Genomic DNA, 27,842 nt, shown 5'->3' on the forward strand with positions numbered 1-27,842 from the left:
CAGAGAATGATGCCTACATTTCATAATTTTGAAAAGTAAATTTGTACACTTGGCAATTTTTTTTTTCCATTCATTTTTTGGTGGTGTGACGACAACACCAAAAAAAATACTTAATTTAAAAAGAAAAAATAGCACCAAGACACACTCACAGGTCTTTATTAATATTAGAATGCTAAACATTCCAAGTAATACATTTAAGTAATATCACAGGAGAGGGAGTGCTGTTGTACTGTATATCACCACAGCTGTGATTAGGTTGTAGGTACAAGGCCACAGGCTAAGTGCCAAAAATAATCACAGCTGTGCTGATATACAGTACAACAGCAAGACCTCAAGTGTAATATTGCTTTTATACAACAGTTCTACAAGTGCCATTTATCAACAGTATAAAGTGGCAACTGGTTTGGGGTTGTTTAATGATTTATTTGGCTCCGCCAACACAAATAGTTCAGCAACTGGACTGGGACTACACAAGGTCTACACTTTACCACAGACCAGCTGTTACAAATCAGGTAGGCTATATCTATGTGTTTGCATTTATTTTTCCATCAGTGAACTCAGTCTGTTGACAGTCATTTTCGTGGAATAAGTGTGATGTTGATGAGTTAACAGCTTAAGCCCTGATCACACAGAAAGCGTTTTAGCAGTTGGAGGCAGCTTTTTGTAACTGCTTTTTTTTCTTGCTGTTTTTGCATTGCTACATGCCTCACATTTCTGCACTCTAAGCGCCTGCCGTTTTTGCTGGCTGAACTCCTCAAGTTGAAAAAACTTGAGGAAGCCTGTGTGATCGGGGCCTTAGTCAGTATGTTGCGTCATCCTCTGATGTCATATGCAATTCCCTGAAGATTCACAGTGAAGTATTCAGGCTTCTTTTCCATCCCTTCACCCTTTTCTAACTGCCATTTATTATTTAACTCCAATTCTATTTGTAGTGATATATTTTATTTTGTGGTGCAAAGTTTGTTACGAAGACCCTTAATGTCGGCTCATTAATGGTTAACATAAATAGCTCAGAACAGCTGTAAAGTGGAGTGATACATGCAAAGTTAAAAGTTCCAGTGCTGTTATACTGTATATCAGCACTCATGGAATGCCTCCTGTCTGATCAGATTGCTTGGTCAGAACTAGCTATAATCATGTATAACTTATTTGTTAGGTGGGGTTTGCTGACTCCTCTGAACTTGTGTTTATAATGTGTTTGAGCATTTACCAAAAAATTAATAGGTTTTAGCATTTATTAAAACAAACCTGGCAGGGGAAGGCGATAGTGGAATTACTTGACATAACTTCAGAAAAAATCTGATAGTTTAGTTTCTGATAGTCTGTCATTGCAGTGATTTAAAGTGTAACTCTGATGTAGCTGTTAATGTGAGGTCCTGATCTTGAGCAACTAAGCAATGTCGTCTGTCATTTTCAAAGGAGTTTGGACCTGTGAACACTTCCATTCCCCATTTTCACCAGTCAGGTTAGCCTGTACTCCCACTTGGAGGAGCATTAGTCACACCTCGTTAATTTTCCCAGGCCTCGTGACGGAATCAGGTCGCCTATAAAGGAGCCACCTGGCCACCGCTAGACAGCGCGACACAGAGGAGGAGGGACAGACTGAGTCGTGCGCCAGCCAGTCCTCACAGAAAAAGATTTTTTTTTTCCAACTGCAACAGAAAATGAACCCAAATATCTCCGTTTGCTGTTTATCTCTGCTTTTACTGCTGCACTTGGCATCAGCCAGTCCTGTTTCTGATCTACAAGTAAGTTTACCTGTAACTGGTATACAGATTCAAGAGTCAGTGATAAGACACTAAGGTGGCTTATTTCAATGATGAACACATAGTTTTATCAAACAATAAATATTCTTCGTAGCCTACTTATAGATGCATGTTAGATAGATAAAATAATCAGTTTGACTTAATATGGCCTACACTATTGTAGCCTCAGTGCACGAGGAGTAAAGAACTGTGAGGTTATCTCCACTACGCTGGATATTTAAGTGAAATAGAGATTGAAGAAATGTGCTTTATTTTTCCCACAGAGTCTGAAGCAGCTTTTAGAGGAGGAGATCAACACCGCGCCCTATTACTCCTCGGAGGAGATGGAGGTGGCGGGGAAAGAGGCAGACAAGTCGGTATTTGGAACTCCAGAGGAGCACCCGTGGGACTCCTCCGACCCCAGCAACTCGGCTCTGGCGGCCAAAGAAAACATCCTATTGCGTCTCTTCAAAGAGCTCATGAGGACCTCCAAGCGTTCGTGGAGCCGGCACAAGAAGGGCGGGCTGAGGAGCTGCTTCGGTGTCCGGTTAGAGAGGATCGGCTCCTTCAGCGGGCTGGGATGCTGAAGGTAGGATCTGCGGAGGGATGTGACTTTATTCCTCCACTTCATATTTATTTAAATCAGAGAAAATAGTTAGAGAATGGAATTCTCTTTTCCTAACACGAAGCAGAGGTGCTGTCAATTTAGTGTCAAATATGAGTCAATATTAAATGGATGACAATTTCTCTTTATACTCACAGGTGTTTGTGACATACAGTAAAAACATTAAAGTACTAATAGAGTGAAAGAAACAATGCTGGTAAAATATGATGCAAAATAGGTGAGTACCTCAAAATAAAACGCATTTGCTTGATTCTAAAACAACTCCTAGCCTACATTATCAATTACTGCACATTAATACGTACACTACAAATTATTTCCATAAAGTTACAATATGTAACTGTACTATTTCAAAATAAATTACATTATTATCACCTTACAGGCTATAACTGTGATATTCAAACAGTACTCTTATGGGCTTTAACAGTGAGGTTACAGTTAAATATAGTTATTTTACAGGAGCATACTGCTAAATCACAATAATATACACGCATAACTACTGTAGGATCAACTACTGTAAGATCACAGTATAAAGCTGTCATTTCACAGCAGTTTATTGTATAAATGATACCCTTATTCACTTACTATGAAAGTAATGCAACTAGTAGCTAGTAATTTACTGTAAATGTATAGTCAAATATTTTACAGACCTTTTTTGAGTGTTTCATTGTGGACATCAAGTTATTATGCAAATCTTATGCAAACTGATACAAACTAATAATAAAAATAATAATCACTGAGTCAATGAGCACCACATTGAGTGTTACTGAGCTTTTGTATTGGAGCTGCTGGAGCTTTGGTGGCTCATTGCAGGGCACATGCAGCAGCTGCAGTTCTGAAAATGTAACAAACCGTGTTTCAACATGCTATCATGTGTTTTTGTTCTGTCAGCAGGCATGGATGAGGTCGGGGTTCTCCCATCTGCACATCAGCATGACCATCAGCAAAGCGGAGCTCCTCTCATAGTCACAGATCTTTGACTGACACTTTAAAGGGCGGTTACTTCACTCTCTCCTGTTCATGGTTCTCATTTAGAACTGTGATTTCCTTTTTCATATGTGAGCTATTAAATAATAAATTATTGTAAATGTATTTATTATTTATTATTTTCTTGTTGGATAGAGTTGCCTTGTAATAGATTGTATTGTAGTAAAATAATTATTTTGCATAATAGCTGAATCTGTGACTGAGTTTGTCTCTTTTTTTCTGGGCATAACTGAAAGCAGCTGAATTATTTTCAGAGGGAATATTGTCATGCTGTATGCACGTTAAATAAACTGGTGTGATAGATGGGAAACCATTCAATTCATATCAATGACATTTTAATATGATCGTCTGCTGTCAGGTGTTCAATCATAACTATTTCGGGTAAGAAATGACGCAACAGTTTAGAAAAGTGAAAATTTCTTCTTCGTACAGATAATAATTTAATGACATGACATGATCAGTTTAACATTACATATGCTGGAACAATACAAAAATGGATGCAGTGAATAATAGATGATGAACGTTTAAGTGTCACTGGCAGATTAAAACCTTCACCTAGTTGAACATGAAGGATTTCAGAGGTCAGTTGTGTAACAAACAGTCAGTGTCATCGTAGCCTTTAAAAGTGGATGTTTTAGTGGACAACAAAAATATATAACTCATGTTGCAAGGATATCTGGATCCACACCATCAGCTAATTGACTGTGGCTCTTACCGAATGAAAAGGCACCGTGTCCAACTTGACACATGCAAAAATATGTATGGAAATCTTGCTTTAGTCACATTCTTTTTTAGTTACATCATTCTTACCACCTGGCCTGTTACAGATCACATATGATGATGAATGAAAATCAAAACATTTTACAATGAAATGAAATGGAGCTTGCTTGAGAGAAATAAGTTTCTGAAAGAACTTCATTCTTACCCTTTTAAAGTCTAATGCACTTGTAAACAAAGTAAAAGTACATCTGAAGTACTGTGCTAAAGTATAAATTTGAGCAACTTGTACTTTACTTATTTACTCATGCTACTTAATATTTTCATCTAGTATTCACTGGCCACTGGTAAGAGGGAAATATTTCTTTGTACTCTACCTTCCTCTTACACTATAGGTTGGATGTCACATACAAAACACATGATAAGCTTATAAAATTCAATGCACTCTTAAAAATAAACCATTTTGACCTGTGACCTCATAAACACATCAAAGGAGAAGAAGAAGAAGAAGAGGAAGCAGTGTTTGGGCAGGGTTTCTTGTCATGCTTTAGATGTCTATAAATTGTTGTCATTTTCAGCAAAGAGACATTCCCTCTCTAAACTCGTTTAGGCAGCAGTAGCTCAGCCTGTGGGGATGTGGCTCAGGAAGTAGTGAGAACCAGAGCGTCACTGCTTCAAGTCCCCACACAAAGCTAGTACGGATTGTGACCGGAGAACTGGAGAATAGCCAGTTCACCTCCTGGGCACTGCCAGTGTGCCTTTGAGCAAGGCACCACACCCCTGACTGCCCAGGACACTGCACTGCAGCAACCCATCATTCTGATATCTCTCCACATTTGATGTGTGTGTGTGTGTGCGTGCGTGCGTGCGTGCGTGCGTGCGTGCGTGCGTGCGTGCGTGTGTGTTAAATATATATATAAAACAGACATAAAATTTCAACATATCTGCTACATAATAACATCTAAAAATATATAAATGTAAATGTAAATTAGAAACATACAATGCCAACATTTTCTTTTGTGAGTAGGTTGGCTGGGCAGGTACTGGTAGTGCCCGCTGCTGCTGGAAACCAGGATGATGAGACTGGAACTTAACCAAACCACCAAAGTTGTGGTTCCAGCCTTGTCTCACTCAGTGAGACCTCAGTGATTTCCGGCATCATACACCAACGAAAAAAGCCATCCTTTCACATCAGCATGATACACAACAGTTGCTTAACAGCTCCCAGTGGTGTCAGAGGGAAACACAGCAGGGACACAAAAAAAGTTAAGGGGACAGAAGTCCGAGTAGGGCAGGTGGGAGACGAGGTGGATTGGTCCAGCAATCACTGACTTTCACCCCTGAGGCTGGTGTTCTCTTCCGATTGTAAAGCCAAACCCTGATCTTTTTTCCTAAACACAACCACGTACTTGTGTTCCCTAAACCCAACCACCTGCATGTGTTGGCAGAACATAACCACATGCGTTTGATGTTGAAGGACAAAAAACATCAATTCACTCACACTCACCGACGTAGTGTGTTTATTTTGAAAGAGACTGTTTACAAACTGAACATTTCCTGTGAAAACAAAGGTGTATTTTGAAAACAGACAATACATGTAACAGGCTGAAGTTGACATGGCATCCCAGAATATCAACAAATGCACCCAGGATGCCTTGCACTTCAGATCTCAGTGTGAAAAGTCCATGACTAAATGTCGATATGTGACGAGGTCAGAGTGGGAATTTGTTGGTGACACCCAACCAAAACCAAAACAATGAGCTGAAAGAGGCTAAATTGTTGTGTAGAGCTGAGAGGAAGTGTAGATAGGGGGACAACTGTGTTTGTAACTCCATTCTGACATTATAGTGAGTCAATTGCTAATATTAAAGTATTGATAAGTACAGCCTTCATGTTTAAATAAATATTGATAAGTTAGACAGACTAGTTTATAAATGTATAGTGAGGTTTCACAGTGTTCTTGCTTCCCGCAACAAAGGTCAGAGGTCACTGTCTGCCATAGAGCAACACCTGAGAGCTGGTAGGACACTTGCATCTTTTTCGAGGACCCTTCAGTAGAAGGGAGGATTGAATTTTGCCTTGAATTAAAGGCAGATATCTAACCAGCAGGCTACCCTACCACAATCACGTACACCCCTCAATTTAGTAACACTGTCACACTATCTGATAGTTTACTACTACTACAATGTCCCATATACAGGGAGGTTGGAGTATGTTTCTCAAATAAAGTAGCATATGGAAGCAACTATGTCATACGAATGCCCCATATCTACGAGACAATACTTTAAAAGGAGCCATTTCCGACAGCTCCTGTTATCAGAATCAGGTGTCAGGAATGCCAGTCCAATTCCTGGCATACTTATGTGTGTCAAGCCTATGTATAAAAGAGCTGAGGCTGCTTCTGTTAGCTCCCACATCCAAACAGCTACCAGGCAAAGAAGCCAAAGATCCTCCATCCATCCACTGATACAACCAACAGGAGCTCAAAGAAAAACATGAATCTGTCTTCCATCCTCCTGTGCAGCCTCCTTCTCATCTTAAACGTGCAGCTGCTCAGCACATATCCCATCAGCACAGGTCTGACTGACACTGACATGGACATCCTAAAGGTGAGTCTCTAAATAAGTTCTTGTGAAACTTAGTTTTGGAAAGTTGGAGTTCAAAGGAACATGGATCCTTTAAATTCAAGGCAGTCTGCAGCAGTGAGACAAGACAGCCTCATCTAATTTACATAATCTAACTTTAGTCATAGATTGTATTGTACAGAGATCATCATTTAACAGCAACCTCCTATATGTACCTCTGGGACCAACTATGATTTTATGGGAATGCGATCCTGGTATGTTGTTACTGAAGTGAAACTGGTGCTCTAATAAGTTTAATGAGTATGTAATAAATAATTAATGCTGCAGTCCTGTCACCAACATTAACTTGAAGGACATTTGGCCTGACCATGTTTATTTAAGAAAATATGAATGCTTTTAATGCTTCTAGAATCAGGCTGTGACGCATCACATGCTTAAAAGTGTTACCAGAAATATTTGAAGGCCCCTCCTGTATGTGCATATGCTCAATGCAAAAATAAAAAAAAAATTATTTATTTGCAAGACTTGGCCTGACTCATGTATATGTGAACATTGCAGGTGCTCCTTCAAAGACTAGAGGAATCAGCTCCTGATGTGGATCAGAGTGTCCCCGCAGGGAGGGAGGGTCTAGACAGCCTCAACATAGACGAAAAAGTAGATGAACAGCGGACCCAAACTGGACTGGATGAGGCAGTGATCAGGGAGTTCCTCTCAGCAAAGAACCTGAAGAGCGTCCGTAACGACTCGTCCAGGAAATCCTCAGGCTGCTTCGGTCGACGGATGGACAGAATAGGCTCCATGAGCTCTCTGGGGTGCAACACTGTTGGCAGATACAGTAAGTTGTAGTTATGACATCCGCAGAGAAATGAATCAGGAAACATAAAAGGTCTTATTAACAGAGTTGTTGTTCTCTTGCAGATCCAAAGTAAAGATGAAGTCTTACCATCTAAATTGTGGAACTGCAACGTCTTTACCAAAAGATATATTTATTTGAAAGCTATTTATTTACTAATATTTATTAAATAATGTTGGTGGCGTACAAATATATTTATTTAAAATGGATGTAAGACTGTTCTTTATGTATGTTCTTGAATAAATGTTTACAACTGCACACCATTTGACTGAGTGTTGCTTAAGCATCATCATGCACAGGAAAACGGTCTGTAAACACACACACACACACACACACACACACATACACAAACACACAAACAAAGATTATAATGTGAATGAAAACAATAATTCTTATGCAACATTCCTGAAATTACCCAGCTGGCATTCTAATGTTTATTCAAAGTTAATTCAACATCATACACCATGGTTGAATCACTGCTGAATTATGTTTTGTTTTTGAAAGATGAATCAATGTTGATTTCGCAATTTTGTTTCAGTGTTGTTTTTTCAAAACTGTTTCAACATTGAGATAGATCTTTATGAAATTTCAGTGTTGATTTATAAGAATTTTTTTATAACCATCAGAATTAAACATTGTTTCAATGTTGTTTTTTGACAACAACAACTGACATAATTTCAACCACATTTCAATGTTGAAGTTCAGTCATGTGCCAGCTGGGTACCTCCAACGATACAACAAATGTCCACTTTACATTCATCATAGCATAGTTGTACCTGATGATGATGGAAGACACAGGAACATGCATTACATAACCACAGAACTGTCTCCACTGTTTTGTCAATACCGCCGCTTTGTCAGTGATTTCAGCATCAAACTTTTGCTGTGGTATGATATGCTGCTGTTTTTTTTTTTTTTTTTATTTCTAGAAGACAATAAGACAGTAATCCTAAGGATGACATGCTAAAGTAAAATACTTATTTCCAGCATGGTCCTTGGTGTTTACACACGAAAAACAAATAAACAAGAAGCAGACAAACTCAGACTAAAAATACATAAAGTAAATAAGAAACAGCTGTAAAAACTATCTAGTTCACCAATAAATATCCACCTTGTTCCATAAAATCTGCTTGACCTGTCTTTTAAAAATCCCTTGTGATGAGAGGCGTTTTGTAGCAGTTGGCAAACTATTCCATGCCATGATACCAGTGTAAAAGAAAGAGTTTTTAACTGCATTATTAGCTCTAGAAACTATGCAGGAGTGGATGCTGGCCCTAGTGTTATGACTATGCTGCGTGTGGACCATGGATACATTAGAGCATAAATATTTGGGGGCATGACCATTAACAATGTTAAACATATGGTTCAGCTTAAGTTGTTCTACTCTTAGATGTACAGGTAGTAGACCAGCTCTTGTAAACTCCTCCCTACCAATATGAGTACAGGGGGGTGTTTTTAACAGGTACCGAATAACATTGTTTTGCAGCACTTGGAATTTGTTTTTAAGTTTCACAGTCAACCCAGAAAACCAAGCAGAGCAAGCAAAATCCACATGACATTGAATCAGAGTTAATAGCAATAATTTCTTCACAGAAAAATCAAAAAGCTTTGTCTTGCGATATAAAAACTTCAACTTACAGGCACATTTAGCTAAAATTTTGGCTGCAATGGATTCACCTATAAGTGATTGATCCAGTGTTAGACCCAAATATGTGACACTTGATTTAGACACAATTTCAGACCCATTACACATCACCTTTAAAATATTTGATTTTGCCAACTTCCTTTTTGTACAAAACAAGATTGATTCAGTCTTGCCCAGATGCATAGAGAGCTTATTGTTTACAAGCCACTGGTTGACAGACTCAAGCTCTATGCCAAGAGTATTTTCAATGTCTTTAACATTACACCCTGGGACAAGTAAAGCAGAATCATCGGCATATAAAGCAACTTGCACCATACCGCAGCTGACATGTCAACATCGCATACTTGTGTCCTATCCGTTAGGTAAGAAGTAAACTATTTGAGTGCTGAGTTTCTAAAACCCATGCACTGTAATTTAGAAATCAAAATGTCATGGTTCACAGTATCGAATGCTTTTTGCAGGTCAAGTAGAAGCATACCAACATAATTCCCTAGATCAAAATTCTGACGCACATAGTCAAAGAGGTGAATGAGACAGGTGTCAGTAGAATAGGCAGCTCTAAAACCAGACTGGAGTTCATATAATAGATCATGCCTGACGAGATACTCCTCCACCTGTTCATACACAAGACGCTCAAAAATCTTTGATATAGCTGACAGAATTGAGACTGGCCGATAATTCCCAACATCATCTCTGCTATTTTTCTTAAAGAGAGGAACCACCCTAGCATTCTTCATATCGTTTGGGAAAACACCCTGACTTATGGACAGATTTATGACATAGGTAAGAATACTAGATGTAACCCCAGCACTATCCCTAAGAAACCTGGAGGGAATGAGGTCCAAGCCAGTGGCCTTATTCACTGACAGGGTTGAGAGGCTCGCTCTTACTTTATCCTCTGAGACAGGACTAATTGCAAATGCATCTGCAGAGACATTTTTACTTCTATAAAAGGAGTTAACAAATGAATTGCCATATTTATCAGAAGCACCTGGCAATTTACTGACCAGACTGGTAGCAACAGTTGTAAAGTAATGGTTAAAATGGCAGGCAATCAGCCGCTTATCAAAACACATCTCATCTTCAATAATAAGCTCCGCTTTACCAGACTTTGATTTTGATTTTGCTGTTGATCCCATATCATTGAGAATTTTCCATAGTTTTTTAGGCTGTTTTACATTTGCAGCAATGGAATCAGAATAAAATTCAGACTTAGCCTGTTGGACCTTGTAACTAACTTGATTTCTAAGATTAGCATAAGAGTTATATAGTCAGCTGGTAGTTTAGACTTTTTAAACTTTATGAAACATCTGTTACGTTGTCTGATCAGATCAACGATTTCAGATGTTATCCAACATGCACTTCTGTGCTTAATTCTTATTTCCCTCATTGGTGCAACTTTATCAAGAACAGCTATGAAATGCTGCTTGAACAAATCCCAAGCTTTGTCAACATCATTACATTCGAGCACATCTGACCAGTCTCTCTCAGATAGCCTTTGACTGAACACCTCAGCAGAGTACTGTTTGGTACATCTGTATTTGATGGAACAATGCTCATTTATTGGCTGATATTTCATTTTCTTGCGTGTGCAAAAAACTGCATTATGATCACTGAAAGCCACATCCAACAGACCTGACTGACATATCATTCCACAGTCAGATACTAAAATCAAGTCAAGAAGGGACTGGCTATTAATAGACAACCTAGTAGGCTCAGTAATTAATTGCTGTAAACCAGACACCTTACAGAGACATGAAAGAGACTCTTTTAGGCTACTTCATGGCAATAATAGATTTGTATTAAAACCACCCATGATGATACATTCTTTCTCTAGGCATATATTGATTTTACAACAGACAGATTCAAGGAGTTCATAGAAGTCTGTTTGTTTAGGTGGGCGGTCACAGACACCTACAATGATGGGCTTGGTTTTAGGAAGAATTAACTCCACCCAAGCTGCCTCCAAGCCATCCACCTGTAGATCATGACGCGGATTGAAAGTTATTTCAGTCCTTATAAAAAGGCACACTCCTCCTCTGTGTCTATTGGGATCTCATTGGTAGATGTAATAACCTGAAAGCCCAACTTCACCATCTTGAATGGAACTGTCCAGCCAGGTCTCCGACACAGCGATCACAGCAGCCTTTGAAGTAGTTGTGAGGTGCCCAATTTATCCAGTTTGGGAAGAAGACTCCTGGCATTGACGTGAAAAAAATGCATCCCTTTCCGATTTAAAAGGCCGAGTGAATCATAGTCTCTCTCATCCATACTGTCATCATCTTAAGTCCTCACATCATTTGTGTCATCAAAGACATCGGCGCTGCACATTTCCTGCACACAACACCGGTTACAAACCAGCGGGATATCTGACTTATTTCTTACAGCCCGGTCATACAATTTTGGAGCAATATTCCCGCACCTTATATGAACAAAAACGTCACAAAAGTCACATGCAACTGCTTTGGAGTTTGCTCCTACCACCTTTCCGCAGTTAGGGCAGCAGCCGCTGCTGCTGATGTTAGGCTTATTTTGCCGGTATTTCGCTGTTTGCAAGTTTGTAGGGCCCTGACACTGATGGATATCTCCCGAAAGCAGTAGGCAGATTGATAATATTTTGCCAAAGGCATCGGGTCGCTGGGTTCCTCCGGAACTTGCTTTGAATGCGGCTTTAGACTGCAAGAAGATCCAGGCAACACTGCCATATACACAAAGTTTGTCAGCTTTGACTGACAGGCGACAGATTTCGTCCAAACGCTCAGTTCTCAGCTGCATAAACGTATCATATCCAAAGCACTCCTCAGAATTTTTAAAACGGTGACCTAAAATGCTTAAAAACACAGCATAAACTGATACTGCTACCAGAGCCCCAAACGCACATGGCGCCCCTGACCAGTGCTGTTTGAAAGAACAGTTGGCATCAGTTTGTAACATGGTCGGACAGAACCTTTTTTGTGTAGTATGATACATCGCCAGTCAGACAGCTGGCACATGTCGTGGTAGATGTAGAGCCAAATCTCAATCTCAGTGTTCTGGCACAGGTCGCCGGGGGGCAATCGACACCTTCTGTGACATTCTACACTATGACTTTCTAAACTAACAGTGATATAGGCTACATAGCATTTATTCTAGTTTTCCACTTGTTAATCCATTTGAAAGTAATGAAATAGAGAAATAGTACAGTGTTTGGTTGTACACAGCAGTAGAGCAATGGCTTCTGTTGAGGTACAGCAATACCACTTGCACAATACATGCAGAACTGCAGAACACCATAATACGAAAAACCAGTAGTAATATTAATTTATTCATTTATTATCCTTAACTGCTTATCCTAGTACAGGGTTGTGGAGGTGTTGGAGCCTATCCCAGCTGACACTGGGCAAGAGGTGGGGTACACCCTGGACAGGTCGCCAGAACATCACAGGGCTGACACAGAGAGACAGACAACCATTCAAGCTCATATTCACACCTACTGGCAATTTAGTGTCATTAATAACCTGCGTATCTTTGGATTGTGGGAGAAAGTCAGAGAACCTGGAGTAAAGCCACACTGAGACGGGGAAAACATGCAAACTCCACACAAGGGCCTCAGCTGGCTAGCGGATTCAAACCTAGAACCCTCTTGCTGTGAGGTTCAACAGTGTCATGGTCTAGTTACTAGATGTCTTGCAGTGTTTTCTGCTGTATCTTGGGGGCTTCATCAGTGAGTCAGGTAGCTCGGTTGTCATGGAAATGGTTCCACTGTTATCAGTTGAGACAATGAAAACAACACATTCTCACTCTGACCTCATCACATATTGATGTTTGATCCTGAACTTTCCACATCAACATATGCCATATGCAAGGTACCCTGGGTGTGTTGGTTGTTGATGTTCTGGGATGCTGTGTCAACTTCAGCCTGTTACATGCATTGACCTCTGTTTTCACAGGAAATGTACAGCTTACATACAGTCTCTTTCAAAATAAACACTACATCGGTACAACACAGTGAATTAACATAGTTTTCCTTCAACAACAAACGCAAGTGGTTAGGTTTGGCCAACACTCGCATGTGGTTGGGTTGAGGAAAAAGGACAGGGTTGGCTTTTTGACAACCTCAGAGTGAGACCGATTTGATGAAAACAACCCAGCAAATCTGCTGATGAAGTCCACAACATGTCAATCAATCAATCAATCAGTTTTATTTATAAAGCCCAATATCACAAATCACAATTTGCCTCACAGGGCTTTACAGCATACGATATCCCTTTGTCCTTATGACCCTCACAGCGGATAAGGAAAAACTCCCCCAAAAAAACCCTTGAACGGGGGGAAAAAACAGTAGAAACTTCAGGAAGAGCAACTGAGGAGGGATCGTTCTTCCAGGACGAACAGATGTGCAATAGATGTCGTACAGAACAGATCAGCATAATAAATTAACAGTAATCTGTATGACACAATGAGACAGAAAAAAAGAGAGAGAGAGAGAGAGAGAGAGAGAGAGAGAGACAGAGATGCAGGACAGACAGTAATGACAGTAGCTTACAACAACACTAATGAAAGTTATAATATTATAACTATTTTTCTGGCTACTGTTGTACAATATGTTGAAAGTATATATTAATATCTGATAGTATACATATGTGACAATAATCATATGTGTATAATAACAGTAGAAGTATGACTAATGATAACAGCAGCAGCAGGAGGCATCTGGCAGGACCACGGCAGCAGCACAACCACACACGTCACACTATCCAGGCACCGCTGCGATATGAGTTAACCTGAGAGACAGTGGAGCACAAAGGCTCCGGAGAAGAAGAAGAGTTAGTGACATCCAGAATGGCCGAGTTAGCAAGATGCAGTAATAGGACACGAGAGAGAGAGACAGAGAGAGACAGAGAGAGAGAGAGAGAGAGACAGAGACAGAGAAGGAGAGAAGGAGAGAAGGTGCCCGGTGTATTATAGGGGGGTCCTCCGGCAGACTAGGCCTAAGTCAACCTAACTAGGGGCTGGTACAAGGCAAGCCTGAGCCAGCCCTAACTATAAGCTTTATCAAAGAGGAAAGTCTTAAGTCTAGTCTTAAATGTGGAGACGGTGTCTGCCTCCCGGACCGTAACAGGAAGATGATTCCACAGGAGAGGAGCCTGATAACATGTGTCTCAGTACTCCAGGAGAAACTGAATAAGTGGACCTTGAGTTAAGAATTGAAACTGCCAATAGTGTTGTCTAATAAGTTTAACTTTAAAAGATAACAGGGAAGTACATATTGGTAAGGAATCTTCACTCACTTCAGTGTGAACTACATGTTTTTCTGAATTAATGATAACATATATTTGCTGATTCCAACTGATTCAGACAGTTTGCATGTGTCAGTGAAAATGACAGCTGACAAAACAATATCCACTCAAGGTTCACTTACTCTTTTGTTCCAGCGCTTTTAACTTTAATCCATGATCTTCATCAAGAGGTGGAGTTAACTTAGTTGTCATGGAACGACACACATTCAAACTTTCCATGATTCTGAAAACATCAGAGACTTCTGTACATGTTGACTTCAGAGTTGATATTTGCAGTTTATTCTAGAAACTGGAAAACAATCTCTACTCAGGGTTCTCGTAACATCTTGTCATTATTAAAGCTGTAAAATCAGTAATTACATTTAATGGGGAAATACATTGATTACTTTTCTTAAATAGACTGAGAGTAGAGATCATTATCAATCTTTTGTCTGAGAGCTGTATCAATTTTTCATCTCAGACTCTGCAAGAAATCGATTATGCGCATTTTCCAAAATGTCAAAAAATGGTGTTAATATTTGGCATTGTCTATTACAAATCCATCTTTACTGGGTTGGGTGGAAACAGCCCTGTAATTTGTTGGAGTACTGCTAGTATACATAACTCAAAACCAAACCAAAATGTTATCAACTATCATAATGAATATTATATACTATAAATGTCTTAAATTGATGATTACATTGTTTCCTTCCTCTCCTTATCTAAACCATGTGATCTCCCTGTAACCCAGGCACAGTAGTTTTAACCTACTATGGTATTTTTTTAGGCTCAGGAGGGGAGACAGTGTTAAGTATTTGCATGGTGAACGCTGCATTCCTGTCAATACACACTACATCTGATCTGAGCTCAGAGTTTCACTATGGCTCCAGAGGTCATGCCACTGCTGGCTGGTAAGCGTGATGATACACAGACAGACAGACAGACAGACAGACAGACAGACACACACACGGACACACACACACACACACACACACACACTCACCATGCAACAGACAGTCAATGTCAGTGGTTCATCATTTTGTAGATTACCTCAAGTGCATTCTGACACCTCTGCATGATAAGACAGCTGGTCAGATGTTCCTGTAAGTGGTACTTGGTGGTAGGTGATTTGTGAGTGTGTGAGTGTGTGAGTGTGTGTGTGTGTGTGTGTGTGTGTGTGTGTGTGTGCGTGCATGCGTGCGTGCATGTGTGTGTGTGTGTGTGTGTGTGTGTCTTTGTGTTGGCATGTATATAAAGTGTTGCAATGTAGGCTGTAGTCTCAGTAGCAGCAGCAGAGGGATAACATGAGGACTGCGGTCCTGTGGGGCCTGCTGGCCCTGCTGTGTCAGTACACACTAGTTAGCAGCCACATACTGGGGAGGCCCTCTTCTACTGGTGACCTGGCTCAGCTCAAGGTAAGAAACTATGTCACACCTTTAGTTATCACACTTGTTTGTCTTAAGACTGCACTCTGGAAGGTGAGGTACATTCACAGGTAAAGACAGGGAGATGGCTAACAATGTTGTTGAGATAATGTTTTCCAGCAACTGTTGCTTTTCTCCACATTGTATCCAAAAAACACATTTTCTTATTTAACTTTAGTGGTTTCTCATTATGGTAAAAGGGTACAGCGCCTTGCTAGTTTTCCAACCACTCAAAGCACTTTAACACTGCATTTCACATTCCCATATGGTGGCTGAGGCTACCATATAAGGTCCCATCTGCTACTCAGTTAAACTTTCACACATACAGAGAATGAACAGTTTGGGGCTCAGTATCTTGCCCAAGGATACTTTGACACACGGGCCCAAGGAGCCGGGGCTCCCATCCTTCCATTAGCGGTGGATTCTACCTCCTGAGCCACAGGGGATAGTCATATATAGTTTTGGTTTTATTTGTCCAGCTTTTGAGATTTCTGCCACCCACCACTATTACTACTATATTTGAGTGATATTTCCTTGGAAATCAAGCCACAAATTGCAAATGCACAATTCATAGGGATTCTGGAAGGAAAGGAGCTTTCAGATGCTGTTAGATCTGAGGTGGGCATTCACAGCTCTAGGGCCATATAGGGCTCTTTAGCCCCTCTCCAGTGGCTCCCTGTGGCTTTGACAAAAAATATATAGAAATGGATAATGGTTATTTCTTAACATTTCAATTTTTAAATGTATAGCCTATAAACTAAATAGAAAAAATGTCTCAACATATCATCAACTAAAATGTGTGTTTTTCATCTATGGCCTGATGCCTTTTCCTCAAGATTTTGCTGAACCTCAACAGTGGTGGCTAGTCTTGAGTTTTACTAGTTAGCTGACTATGGATTCCAAATCCAAAAAAGAAAAAGTATCAGAGGAAAATATAGCATTTGACAGTGTGTGCATGGATTTGTATGTTTTCACTGCCAATGCTGCAAAATAGAGTACAAAATAATCATAAATAGCTCACTGCAGAGCAGCCACCTCGCGATAAAACATATATGGGATACTATTCATGACTTGTTTTTAATTTTAATAGGAAAATTTAGACTTAATAGGTTGTTTCTTTAATTATAAGGCTCAAACAAAAGAACTGGCATGCTTAACTCAAACATCTTTAGAGTACAACAAGTGACCACACAAAAATTATGCAATAGCAAATGACGTTGTCAGCACTCACAAATATGTGACACTTTATAATATACAACAGCAAAAGGAAACTGACTTATTTCAGGCCTAGGCTTTCAAAGCCTTCAGGTTTTGTGGCCCAAGATTTTTATTTTTTATTTCAAAAATGGCTCTATTGATAGTTAAGGTTGTTGACCCTTGTGTTAAACCATCTGACATGCACTTCATATGATGCATGCTGAAGCCTTAAACATGTCCATGCCCAGATTTTTTTTCCACTTCTAACCGTGAACTTTACTCACATCATCCCCTAACCCTGGATAACAAGAATATTTCCTAAAATGTTTCACTGTTCTTTTAAAGGGGTGTAAGGTACTAAACAACCTCTATCAACTACAGAAGCTGTAACTGTTAATGTGCATTTCCACCCTTCCACCATTACTGTTACTGTATGTGAATATTAGGAGTTGGGAGCATCGAGATTAACAGCTGGTGGCACTAATTGTCTAGTCAGTACCACTGAAGCTGTAGTTGGTAACTTCTATAGAAACACATTTTTGTCACATTTGCTGAAAAAACATGAGATATGAGAAATGTAGCCAATCAGGTGGGTTATGCTAAGAAAAGCCAATAGCCAAGCAGCAAGCAGAATAAACTGAGGGATTAGTGTGTGATGTCATATGGAAGTGCTTTCCTCATCTACATGCCCCAGTGTGGTGCTGGCGTCAGTCATATTACTTATCCTTATCCAAAAAGTCACTTCAGAGCTTATAACTTTTGTGGATACAAGTGCGCTACTCGGTCAAGTAATCAACTTCACTACTAAAAAGCTATTTGACTCAACAAGTAGTGATGTTACGGCCATGCTGCCGTATACTGCTGTCAGTCATGTTAATCGCTGCTCGTAAACTGTGGTCAAACCATCAAACCAGGCAGTGTTGATCGAATATGAATCAAGATTCTGTTACTGCGTTGCCTATTGCTCACCTCAAATATTTTCAGAAACATATTTTAGTTACTGTTTAGTTGTGAAATGAGAAAGTTTATTAGCCAGTCACTATGTTGGACACAGTCAAGCCAAAACCAAACACTGCCAACCAGCTGGAGCAAATTGTTTCTGAAAACATTAAAGGAAAGAAATAGGCAACGCAGTAACTGAATCTTGATTCATATTTGATCAATGCTGTCTAGTTTGACAGTCCGACTGCAGTTCAGGAGCAGTGATTGACATGATTGACAGCTGTGTCAGAGAGTCCTCGGCTCTGATTGGTTGTATTTTATTCAGCTGCAGTGGATTCTCACAGATTTCATTAGAGACAGTCTGGGGAGGAGGAACATGATGTTTTCCACAGATGACAAGTGACAGTTATCCACCTTATTTTCAAACACAGAAGTAAATAGTGATCAACTTCCGTTTTTTTGTGTGTGACTTCCGGTCAGCCGCTTTCCCTCATGCTTTCCCTTACCGGAGCTAACGGTGCAAGCTATTTTTTTTTTTTTTCAATTTTCAGTTGTTTATGTTAGTCAATCAGTTAGTTAGTTAGTTAGTTAGTCTGTGTATTTTGTATAGATAACTGTGCCCACGTTTCCGTTATAACAGAAATTTATTCCTTCTAAATGCGAATAAATCGCACGTCAATCATAAACTATGAACCAAAACAGCACAATCTATCCCGAGTGAGACAAACTACTTGATCCCTGTCTCCAGTGTACCAGCAGAGAACCTGCAGAACCGAATCAGCGAAAAAACACACCGGGCTAAGCCTCTCTACCTGAGCAGCTGAAGCTGCGACTCGCACCCTCGACACACAGATGGTGCTTCTGCATGCCAGCCAAACGCGTGCGCAACTGTGAGAAATAAATATGTGAGGTGTACACTGCTTCTCTATCTTTTTTCCCTTTTCTTTCTTTCTTTCTGTCAGCGACATACACTCCTAACACAGGACGGGTTGTTTTAATTGACTGAGTTGATCATTAAGCCATAGTGATGCGCGGATCGGCTCTGATAGCACCCGAATCAGCATGTACGCATCAACCATCCAGCCGTTACAACATGATTGAACTAGCAAAGCAGTTTTGTGTTGCTATGTGTGGTATTTATTCAGTTTTGGGAAATCACGATGTCTAGAAAGCATCAGTGGCTGCAGCTGACAGGGACAGCTAACACTAGCAGCAAAGCTAACATCAGGATCGTCATCCGTTAAAAGCCTCCCGTTGTCGGATACGACATGAAACTACTCCAGTTAGCTCAATCATGTTGTAATTAAGACATTCGCTGGAGAAAATATTTTTTTCACGAGCCACTTTGTGAGTTTAGTGAGTTATTACAGACATGGCTAACGGCTAACAGCTAACGGTTAGCCCAGCTAATCTACGATAACCATGTTATTAATTACACACAGAGAAAATACTAATGTTTGTTCAGTCATTGTGTTTATAGACTTATCAGATTAGTCTAAACGGTGATATAGTGATGTGAAAAATGTGATATATACATATATATAGCTAAACTCAGCAAGGTAAACAACAAGGCGATTCCCATTTACACACTGGTAAGAGTGCTGGACCGGAAGTGTCGCACAAAAAAACGGAAGCTGGCTGCGTTCTGTTTTGCCTCCATGTTTCCGTGAAAAATAAGGTGGATATGACATAAAAAAATATCTTTATAAAAGTTACCAACTCATCTTTAAACCACCACAGAAGAAGAGGATACAACAAGATGTAGGTCCAATAAAGAATGCCAGTCAAATCTTGAACTAAATAAGAACAACGTGGAAAACATGAGGGAAATGTAACATTTGGGTTTGTTTCCTGTGTTATTGTGAGGAACGTTTCAGCCTCCTCATCACTCCATACACATCTGATGTTTTGTCTGCTGCAATTTAATGTCTCTTTAGTGACCTGGAAGCTTAATGTACCACATGATTTATTCATTAAGTCTGTTTCCATTACTTTGTCGCATGTATTTAATAATACACCAAAAATTCCGCCTGAGCCACGCATAAAAACTCATTTGCAATATTTTGACTTTCGCTCAGATTTATGCCAGTTCCTCTCAGGATTTTTTTCTGCAAAATTTGAAAATGCACATAAAAAAGGTAGATGGAAATGCACTTCCTGAGTTATAAGTTACAATCTGCAACTCTGTCAACACCACATACAATATTATAAAAAGCCTAAGTACAAGCAGAATATATAGATTTTTCTGTTCCAGAAGTAGGGAAATCTCATTTCAAACATTTAGCTTTGGAACATAACCTCATTCAACAGTATGCCATGGTTCACTCCATGTTATATACCCAAATGGCTGTTAAGATTCACTAGGACTTCCGGTGACGCCATGTTCTGAGTTGCACGCACGGAGTGTGGGCTCCCCTGGAAATCGGTGGTGTTTTGCTGTTTGTAGAATTATAAGACATTTTAATTGAAAGAGGGTGAACCCAAATTACTGCAGACTAACATGAACACGGTCAGAGACACACGGAACGCAGGTAAACAGCAAAAATCGCAAGAAGAAGCGAAAGGAAAAAAAGGGACGCCATCTTCCCCGAGTGAGGCGAGTGGAGAGGCGGGCGAAATGAACATGGAGCACATTCTCCGGGAGTTAAGAGAGTTGAGGAAAGAAAGTAAGGAGTCGTTTGCAGACACTAAGGCCTCGTTATCCAGACTGGAAGTGTCGGTCACGGATTTGAACCAAAGGATGGAGAAATTAGAACAGAGAACCGAGGAGGCGGAGACGAGAGTCGGCGTGGCGGAGGACACCGGCCAGCATCATGAGAGGATGCTGCGGCACCTGTTGAAACGCGAGGCGGCTCTGACTAATATGTGTGATGATTTGCAGAACCGAATGCGCCGCAACAATTTGAGAATTTATCAAGTCCCTTAAGAAAGCGAGAAAAATGACACGGCTGGTTTTGTGAAGAATTTAATTGAGACTGCGCTACAACTCCCGCCCGAGGTAATTATAAAGATTGAGAGGGCACACAGATCGCTGGGACTAAAGCCTGCCAGATCAGCGCCTCCACGCTCCATTATCGTGAAGTTTCTGGACTACACAGTAAAGGAAGCAGTGCTGCGGCAAGCATGGGCCCAAAGACAAGTTAAGTTTCAAGGAGAAGTGATTTACTTCGACCAGGATTATTCTCCAGAAGTGCAGAGGAAGAGAGCGCGGGTCCGTGGAGTGATTAAGCAACTGAAGGAGAAGGGGATCCAGGCCAAGTGCCGCTTCCCGGCGCAGCTTAGAGTCAACTTGGAGTCGGGAGTGAAAACTTTCCCTACGCTGGTGGAGGCTGCGCCAACATTGGCGGAGCTGGGCATCGCGGTGCAGGTGAGCGAGAGAGAGGTTGGAATGGGAGCTCTCAAGGGAGACATGGCAAAGACAGGACGGCGGGAGGAGGGAAAGAAAGGACACGTCACTGTCTGCCGCAGACCTGCGGTCCGTTTTGCGGGATTAAAATGATGAGTGCTGTGCTCAGGTAACATATTTTGATGCGGTCGCCCTGTTACATTGTGACAAATTGTCACATTATCACCGACAATAGAAAGGTGTTATGTGTATCACTGTCTATAGTTGAAACAGCTGAACCTGCTGAAGGTAAGTGCAATTTATAGGAATGTTACTAAGAAAATAGGGGAGTTAACTCTGTTCTTATTTTTATTTTTATGATGAGACCCAAGATGGGATCACCACCTCACCAAGGATTTAGTCTTTTTCTTTGGTCTGTGGTTGGGTCAGCACTTAGTGCATGTTGCCCAGAGGGAATTAAAAGTCACAACCCTCTGCCTGCATTACAACAGGGGCTGGACACATTTCTGTACTCAGCTGGACTTTTGGAAGTCACATGTGCTTATTTTATTTTCTCTGTTCTGTGTGTTAAGAGTTCCTACATCCTTGACAGGTTGGTTAAGTTCACACAAGTGATTTTTGTAAATATTATGGTAAGGTCAATTACTTTATGCAAAGGTGAATCTGGGGAAAGTAAAATGATAACAAGGAATGTCGATTTATGTCTGATTTAGGGGTTGTCAGTTATAATGTGAAAGGAATAAATAATCCTATAAAAAGAAAGAAGATTTTAACCCAGTTGAAGAAACTTAATTGCTCAATAGGGTTGTTACAGGAAACTCACTTAAATGATGTAGAACATAAGAAACTGAGAAGAGACTGGGTCACACAGATATTCTATGCCTTTTGTTCGAATAGCAGAAAGAGAGGAGTGGCAATTTTGATTAGTCAGTCCATTAGTTTTGCATTTCAGAGAGAAGTAAAGGATAAAGAAGGTAGATACATACTTATTATAGGAGCAGTAGATGGAGTAGAGTTAACCATCATGAATATTTATGCTCCTAATGAAGATGACCCTACCTTTTTTAAAGAAGTGGCATCTGTAATGGCAAGGGAAGCCAGAGGTACCATAATTTTAGGGGGTGACTTTAATTGTGTTTTAAATGTGAAAATGGATAAATTACCTTCTGATTATGGACCTCCTAGCGGAAATCCAAAGCAGCAAAACACATGTTGGAAGAATTAGGGCTTGTGGATGTCTGGAGAGCCAAGAATCCAACAACAAAAGATTTCTCCTTTCTGTCTATGATACAAGGGTCATATTCTAGAATTGATCTGATTTGCATTTCAAAGCAGAGTCTGTATAAAGTTAGAGTGTGTGTTATTGAACCTATTACTTTGTCTGATCATGGTCCTGTAAAACTGAAATTAAATTTAGGCTTTGAGTGGCACTTCAAATACTGGAGACTGAATATTTCATTGCTAACGGACCCAAGTATAAAAGAACAAATAAAACAAACTATAGACGAATACTTCACAATTAATGATAATGGATCAGTATCCCCCTCAACTCTTTGTGATGGGGCGAAGGCAGTGCTGAGAGGGAAGTGTATTGAGATTGCTGTCAAACTAAACAAACAGAGAATGGAAAGGGAAAAACATTTGGAAAGTGATATAAAAAGACTAGGACATGAACACAAAGTGACCAGAGATGAAAGTGTGTTGAAGCAATTACAAGACTGTAGAACTTCCTTGGATGAACTCCTCACACGAAAAGCTGAGGGAACGCTTCGATACACAAGCCAAAGATACTATGAGATGGGAAATCGAGCGAGCCGGCTACTTGCCTTTCAACTGAGAAAAGAGCAGTCAAGCCGCATTGTTCCTAAGATAAAACACCCAACATCTTTGACCGAGGTCTCACACCCAGAAGAAGTAGCTGAGGCATTTCAAATTTTTTATAAAAAGCTTTATGATACACCAGAAGAAACACAAAACAAAAGGAAATTGGAAGTTATGTTCAAAAATCTTAATTTAGCGAAACTTTCTGTGTCTGAGGCGGATGAATTAGTAGCTCCTATTCGAGAAAGTGAGATACAAGACGTTATCAAGTCATTGAAAAACAACAAATCCCCTGGCACAGACGGTCTAGCAGGTGAATTTTATAAGGCCTTTATGGAGGAGCTTGTGCCAAAACTTTGTCAGGTCTTTAATTACGCTTTACAGGAAAATGACCCACCAAAGAGCTGGTCAGAGGCCATAATAACAGTTTTACATAAGGAGGGGAAAGACCCACTGGACTGTGGTGCCTATAGGCCAATCAGCTTGCTGGGGAATGATGTAAAAATTATCAGTGCCATATTGGCGAATAGGATGCAGAAATACTTAGGTAAATTGATTAACCCTGACCAGACCGGTTTTATACCGGGTCGTCAGGGAGCAAACAATATACGAAGAGCTTTAAATGTACAATCAGTAGCAAGGCATTCTGCCCACCCGTCAATGCTTCTCAGTCTTGATGCTGAGAGGGCATTTGACAGGGTGGACTGGTCATATTTGAATTATACTATGGAACAAATGGGATTCAATTTGACATTTATAAGATGGATTAATACCCTGAATAAAGATCAATATCAAGGGTTAGGGTTAATGGGTACTGCTCCAAATTTTTTGATCTTAAAAAAGGTGTTAGGCAAGGAAACCCGGTCTCTCCTGTTTTGTTTGCACTGTGTATCGAACCGCTTGCTGAGTTAATAAGGGGAAATGATCAGATTGAGGGAACAGTGGATGAGGGAGGCGAGATGCATAAAATTTCACTGTTCGCGGATGACGTTCTTTTGTTTATAAGAAATCCACAGTCATCTATACCGGCTCTTATGCAATGCCTGGTGGACTATGGGGAGGTTTCAGGGTACAAGGTTAATGAGGGGAAATCAGAAGCAATGATGATAACAGGATGCTGGCCTGCGTGCTTGGATAGACAGGTGAAATTCAGGTGGTCAAAAGGGGGCTTTAGGTATCTGGGAGTCATTCTGACCCATACCTCAAATCAGTTATATAAAGCAAACTATGATAAACTTATTTCTCAAATCAAAAATGACTTGGAAAGATGGGAGATGCTTCCTTTGTCTTTAGTTGGGAGGGTAGAATCTATCAGGATGAATGTCCTGCCAAGATTGTTATTTCTTTTTAATGCGTTACCTATCAATGTTCCTGTATCTACCTTTACATTTCTGGATAAGCTTGTTTCCAAATTCATATGGCAGAACAAAAGGCCTAGAGTGAGACTCAAAGTCCTCTGTGCACGCAAGGAGAAGGGTGGATTAGTCTTGCCGCATTTCAGAAGTTAGTACTGGGCAGCACAACTTGGAAAATTGGTTTCATGGATGAGATTAGATATGGACACAAAATGGGTACATATAGAGCAAGGTTCAGTAAAAAATATATCGCTCTCAATCCTTCCCTTTCTAAATTCAAAAGTAAGGCGTAAACTTAGGATACAAAACGAATGTGTTAATCATACATTAAGGGTTTGGGAGAAGACAAGACGATTGTTGAATTTACCTCTATCTCTATCAAGGGCAGCAAAAATAACTACTGCCTGTGACTTCCTGCCAGCAAAAATGGACAGTGGTTTCATTAGATGGGCGGGGAAGGGCCTCATCACAATAAATCAATTATTCGAAGGAATGACTCTCAGGGCTTTCTCACAACTTCAAGCAAAGTGTGGCATTGATTCTAAGGATTTATTTAGATATTTTCAAATTCGGCATTACCTGATGACACACAAAGAGTGGGACAAAATTAAAAAAGTTCCATCTAATTTTGAACAATATTGGATTGAGATAGCTGAGAATAAGATGAACACTAAAAACACAATATCATGTGTATATGGCAGGATCCGTATGGATACATCAGTGGATACACTTGATGTGAAAGCTAAATGGGAATTGGAAGCTAATGCCATGATTGCTGACGATGAGTGGGAGAGTTCTTGGGTGCCCTGGCAGAAATGTTTAAGCAGCCCAGTTTGGAGGGAATTTGGCTGGAAGTTGAGAGTAAGATATTTCAAAACTCCTTTGGTAATAGCTAGTTATGATAATAACTGTTCCCCACTGTGTTGGAGGGGTTGCGGTATAACAGGGGACTTTTCCCACATCTTCTGGGATTGCCCTAAATTGCAAAAATTCTGGGAGAATGTGAAGCGACAAATATGTGAGATTTTGAATTTAAATAGACCAATTGAACCACAGCAACTAATTTTGGGTACTGTATCGTTAACGGATTTAGGGAAAAATGGTGTGTTTATGCTCAGGGTTCTTTTATTGATTGCACATAAAATGATCACAGTAAATTGGCTTAAGCCCCATCCACCCACACTGGACCAGTGGTCTCAAAGGCTTAAGGATGTAAATTGCATGGAACACATAACGGCAAACCTTCGACTCCAGATGGACTTGTACCTTGAAAAATGGTCACCTGTTATAATGTATTTGGAAAGGTGAGAATACTGTCTCTGTTCAACTGGGTTAGATGTACTAATTAGACCTACAAAGAATATTCTTTCACCTCTTTGCTATTTGATTGTCCTTGTATTTTGTATTTTGTCAGTTTGATACCAATATGAGTATTGATACTTGTCATAATGTGTGAGACTCTGTCAAGGAACTTGTTCTAATAAATGTTCAAAACAAAAAAAGATTCACTAGAAGGCCTATGTTCTTAATTCATAATGTGGTAACTGTAATATAACACCATGAATGTAACCAGTTTGAGTTTTGAGTGTAAAGCCATCTTCACCTTTCCACACTAGTCTCTACTGGAGCGCTTTGAAGAGACTGTGGCTGAAGCAGGGCAGGAGGACTCTGAGGCAGATTACCAGGGGACAAACCAACAGCCTGAGAACAGCCAGGCCAGCCGGGGATGGAGCCTGGACCAGGAGGAGGACCAAGAACCTTTGATATCAGAAAGATCTAAATTACCAGCTGAGGGTCACAGCAGGACCATGAGTCAGAGGAGCCATCTACAGGACCTGCTGATGACCGCCAGGAAACGGGCCTCTGGCTGCTTTGGAGCCAGGATGGATCGAATAGGAAATGCCAGCGGCCTGGGATGCAACAATGGAAGAGGTAAGACTGCAGCTGAGAATGGCAGAACGAAATCAAATCAGGATGGTCAAAAGATTGTGCTGGTTAGGTGGTCATAGTTTGGAAGGCAGCTTTGTGCATGTGGCAAGAACATAAAAACATGTCTACTGTAGCCTGTATTGTTTTTTTATCAGAGATATGATTGTATGCAGAGCCAATATGAATATTGATTATATATACAATAACAGAACTCTTGTCCACAGATGCTGATTTCTTATTTTTGATTATGTCCTGACCTTTCCTCGCCATTTTTCTTGTTTTTTCATGTAACTCCCTCTAAAATGATATGTCATTATGACATTTCTGTTTGTGTCCAGATGAAACAAACAGAAACAACGTGTTAGAGGTGTTGGTAGGTGTTGTTTGACCTTTGGACTGAACCAGGCTAGTTGTTTCCCCCTACTTCCAGTCTATATACAAATACGAATACGAAAACGAATACGAATACGAAAACTTTATTGTCCACAGAGTGGAAATTTGTCTTTGGTTTCACCATTAACATGTCTCAAGGCAAGGCGACACACAAAACATAATAAAACATTGCAAAGCAGAGGATATAAAATATGCTAAGCCAGGCAAACCATGTTCTGACTCCAGCTCTGTAATGGACACACAGACGTGAGACTGGTATCCATCGGAACATTTCACTCCTGCAGCACCACACACAACACTACATAAACTAGACCTACTACTGAATACATAATCATACATAATTTGTCATCTCTTACTATTGGATGTAATGAATACTAATAATACTAATAAAGCTACTACCATATAATAAATATGCATTAAAACAATCCAGTGTTATATAACCGGTTATTCATAACTTATTTATGTTTGTGTCTTCTTTCCGTTCAGGGTAATCGGACAGTTTCCTGTGACACATGCTGGAATGGAGTTTTATCTTCAGCTGAGGACACATCCAGACAGATTGCATTTGTATGGTTTTGCATTAGTCACACTTCAACTATGTGTGTATCTCATATGTATACTTGTCAGTTATGTAATGAATTCTGTTGAGTCCATTATACACTGTGTAACATTAAAAGGAAGTGAAGTACATAGTTGTGGGTGGGTTTCAAACAAATAAACTTTTTTTCATATGTAGAATTCTGTTGTTTGTTTAATCAATCAATCAGTCTATAGCCCCTTTTACACTGCCAGATTTTCCACGAATGTTGGGCCGTTTTGCCGGCAAGCTGCGAGCGTTTAGACACACAGAGCCGGATTGGCGAGTTGATCCAAGGTGCCCAATTTTCCGCCTCCTAGGGTAGTCATATTGGTGGAACCCTTTTAGTTTAAACAGACTGAGGCAGCCTTCCGCAATGGGAGGGGCTGTTGAAGATTTGTAGGAGGAGCTGTTGATGATGCCGCTCGTGCGACCCACTGGCGATG

At 40.2% G+C, this 27,842-nt stretch overlaps 3 protein-coding genes across 4 annotated transcripts; all 3 read left to right on the plus strand.

Moving 5' to 3' along the window:
* The first annotated feature begins 1,586 nt into the window (after positions 1–1,586).
* Positions 1,587–3,546, plus strand: nppal (natriuretic peptide A-like). Of its 2 annotated transcripts, none has more exons than XM_033629941.2 (3): positions 1,587–1,748; positions 2,030–2,334; positions 3,259–3,546. In XM_033629941.2, exons 1-2 carry the CDS (start codon positions 1,665–1,667, stop codon positions 2,330–2,332), a joined length of 387 nt encoding a protein of 128 aa, XP_033485832.1. In that variant the 5' UTR covers positions 1,587–1,664; the 3' UTR covers positions 2,333–2,334; positions 3,259–3,546. The 2 variants fall into 2 exon arrangements, with proteins under 2 accessions (XP_033485832.1, XP_033485833.1); XM_033629942.2 differs by having other exon boundaries at positions 3,262–3,546.
* A 2,929-nt stretch (positions 3,547–6,475) lies between these two features.
* nppb (natriuretic peptide B) lies at positions 6,476–7,767 on the plus strand. The gene is made up of 3 exons (XM_033629971.2): positions 6,476–6,680; positions 7,215–7,491; positions 7,575–7,767. The coding sequence occupies exons 1-3, from the start codon at positions 6,567–6,569 to the stop codon at positions 7,583–7,585; spliced, it is 402 nt and encodes a 133-aa protein (XP_033485862.1). The 5' UTR covers positions 6,476–6,566; the 3' UTR covers positions 7,586–7,767.
* Positions 7,768–15,696: 7,929 nt separating this feature from the next.
* nppa (natriuretic peptide A) lies at positions 15,697–27,557 on the plus strand. The gene is made up of 3 exons (XM_033628448.2): positions 15,697–15,827; positions 26,114–26,429; positions 27,306–27,557. The coding sequence occupies exons 1-3, from the start codon at positions 15,717–15,719 to the stop codon at positions 27,308–27,310; spliced, it is 432 nt and encodes a 143-aa protein (XP_033484339.1). The 5' UTR covers positions 15,697–15,716; the 3' UTR covers positions 27,311–27,557.
* The last annotated feature ends 285 nt before the right edge of the window (positions 27,558–27,842 follow it).

The sequence above is a fragment of the Epinephelus lanceolatus genome, chromosome 8 (assembly GCF_041903045.1).
Source record: "Epinephelus lanceolatus isolate andai-2023 chromosome 8, ASM4190304v1, whole genome shotgun sequence".
Taxonomy (NCBI): Eukaryota; Metazoa; Chordata; class Actinopteri; order Perciformes; family Serranidae; genus Epinephelus; species Epinephelus lanceolatus.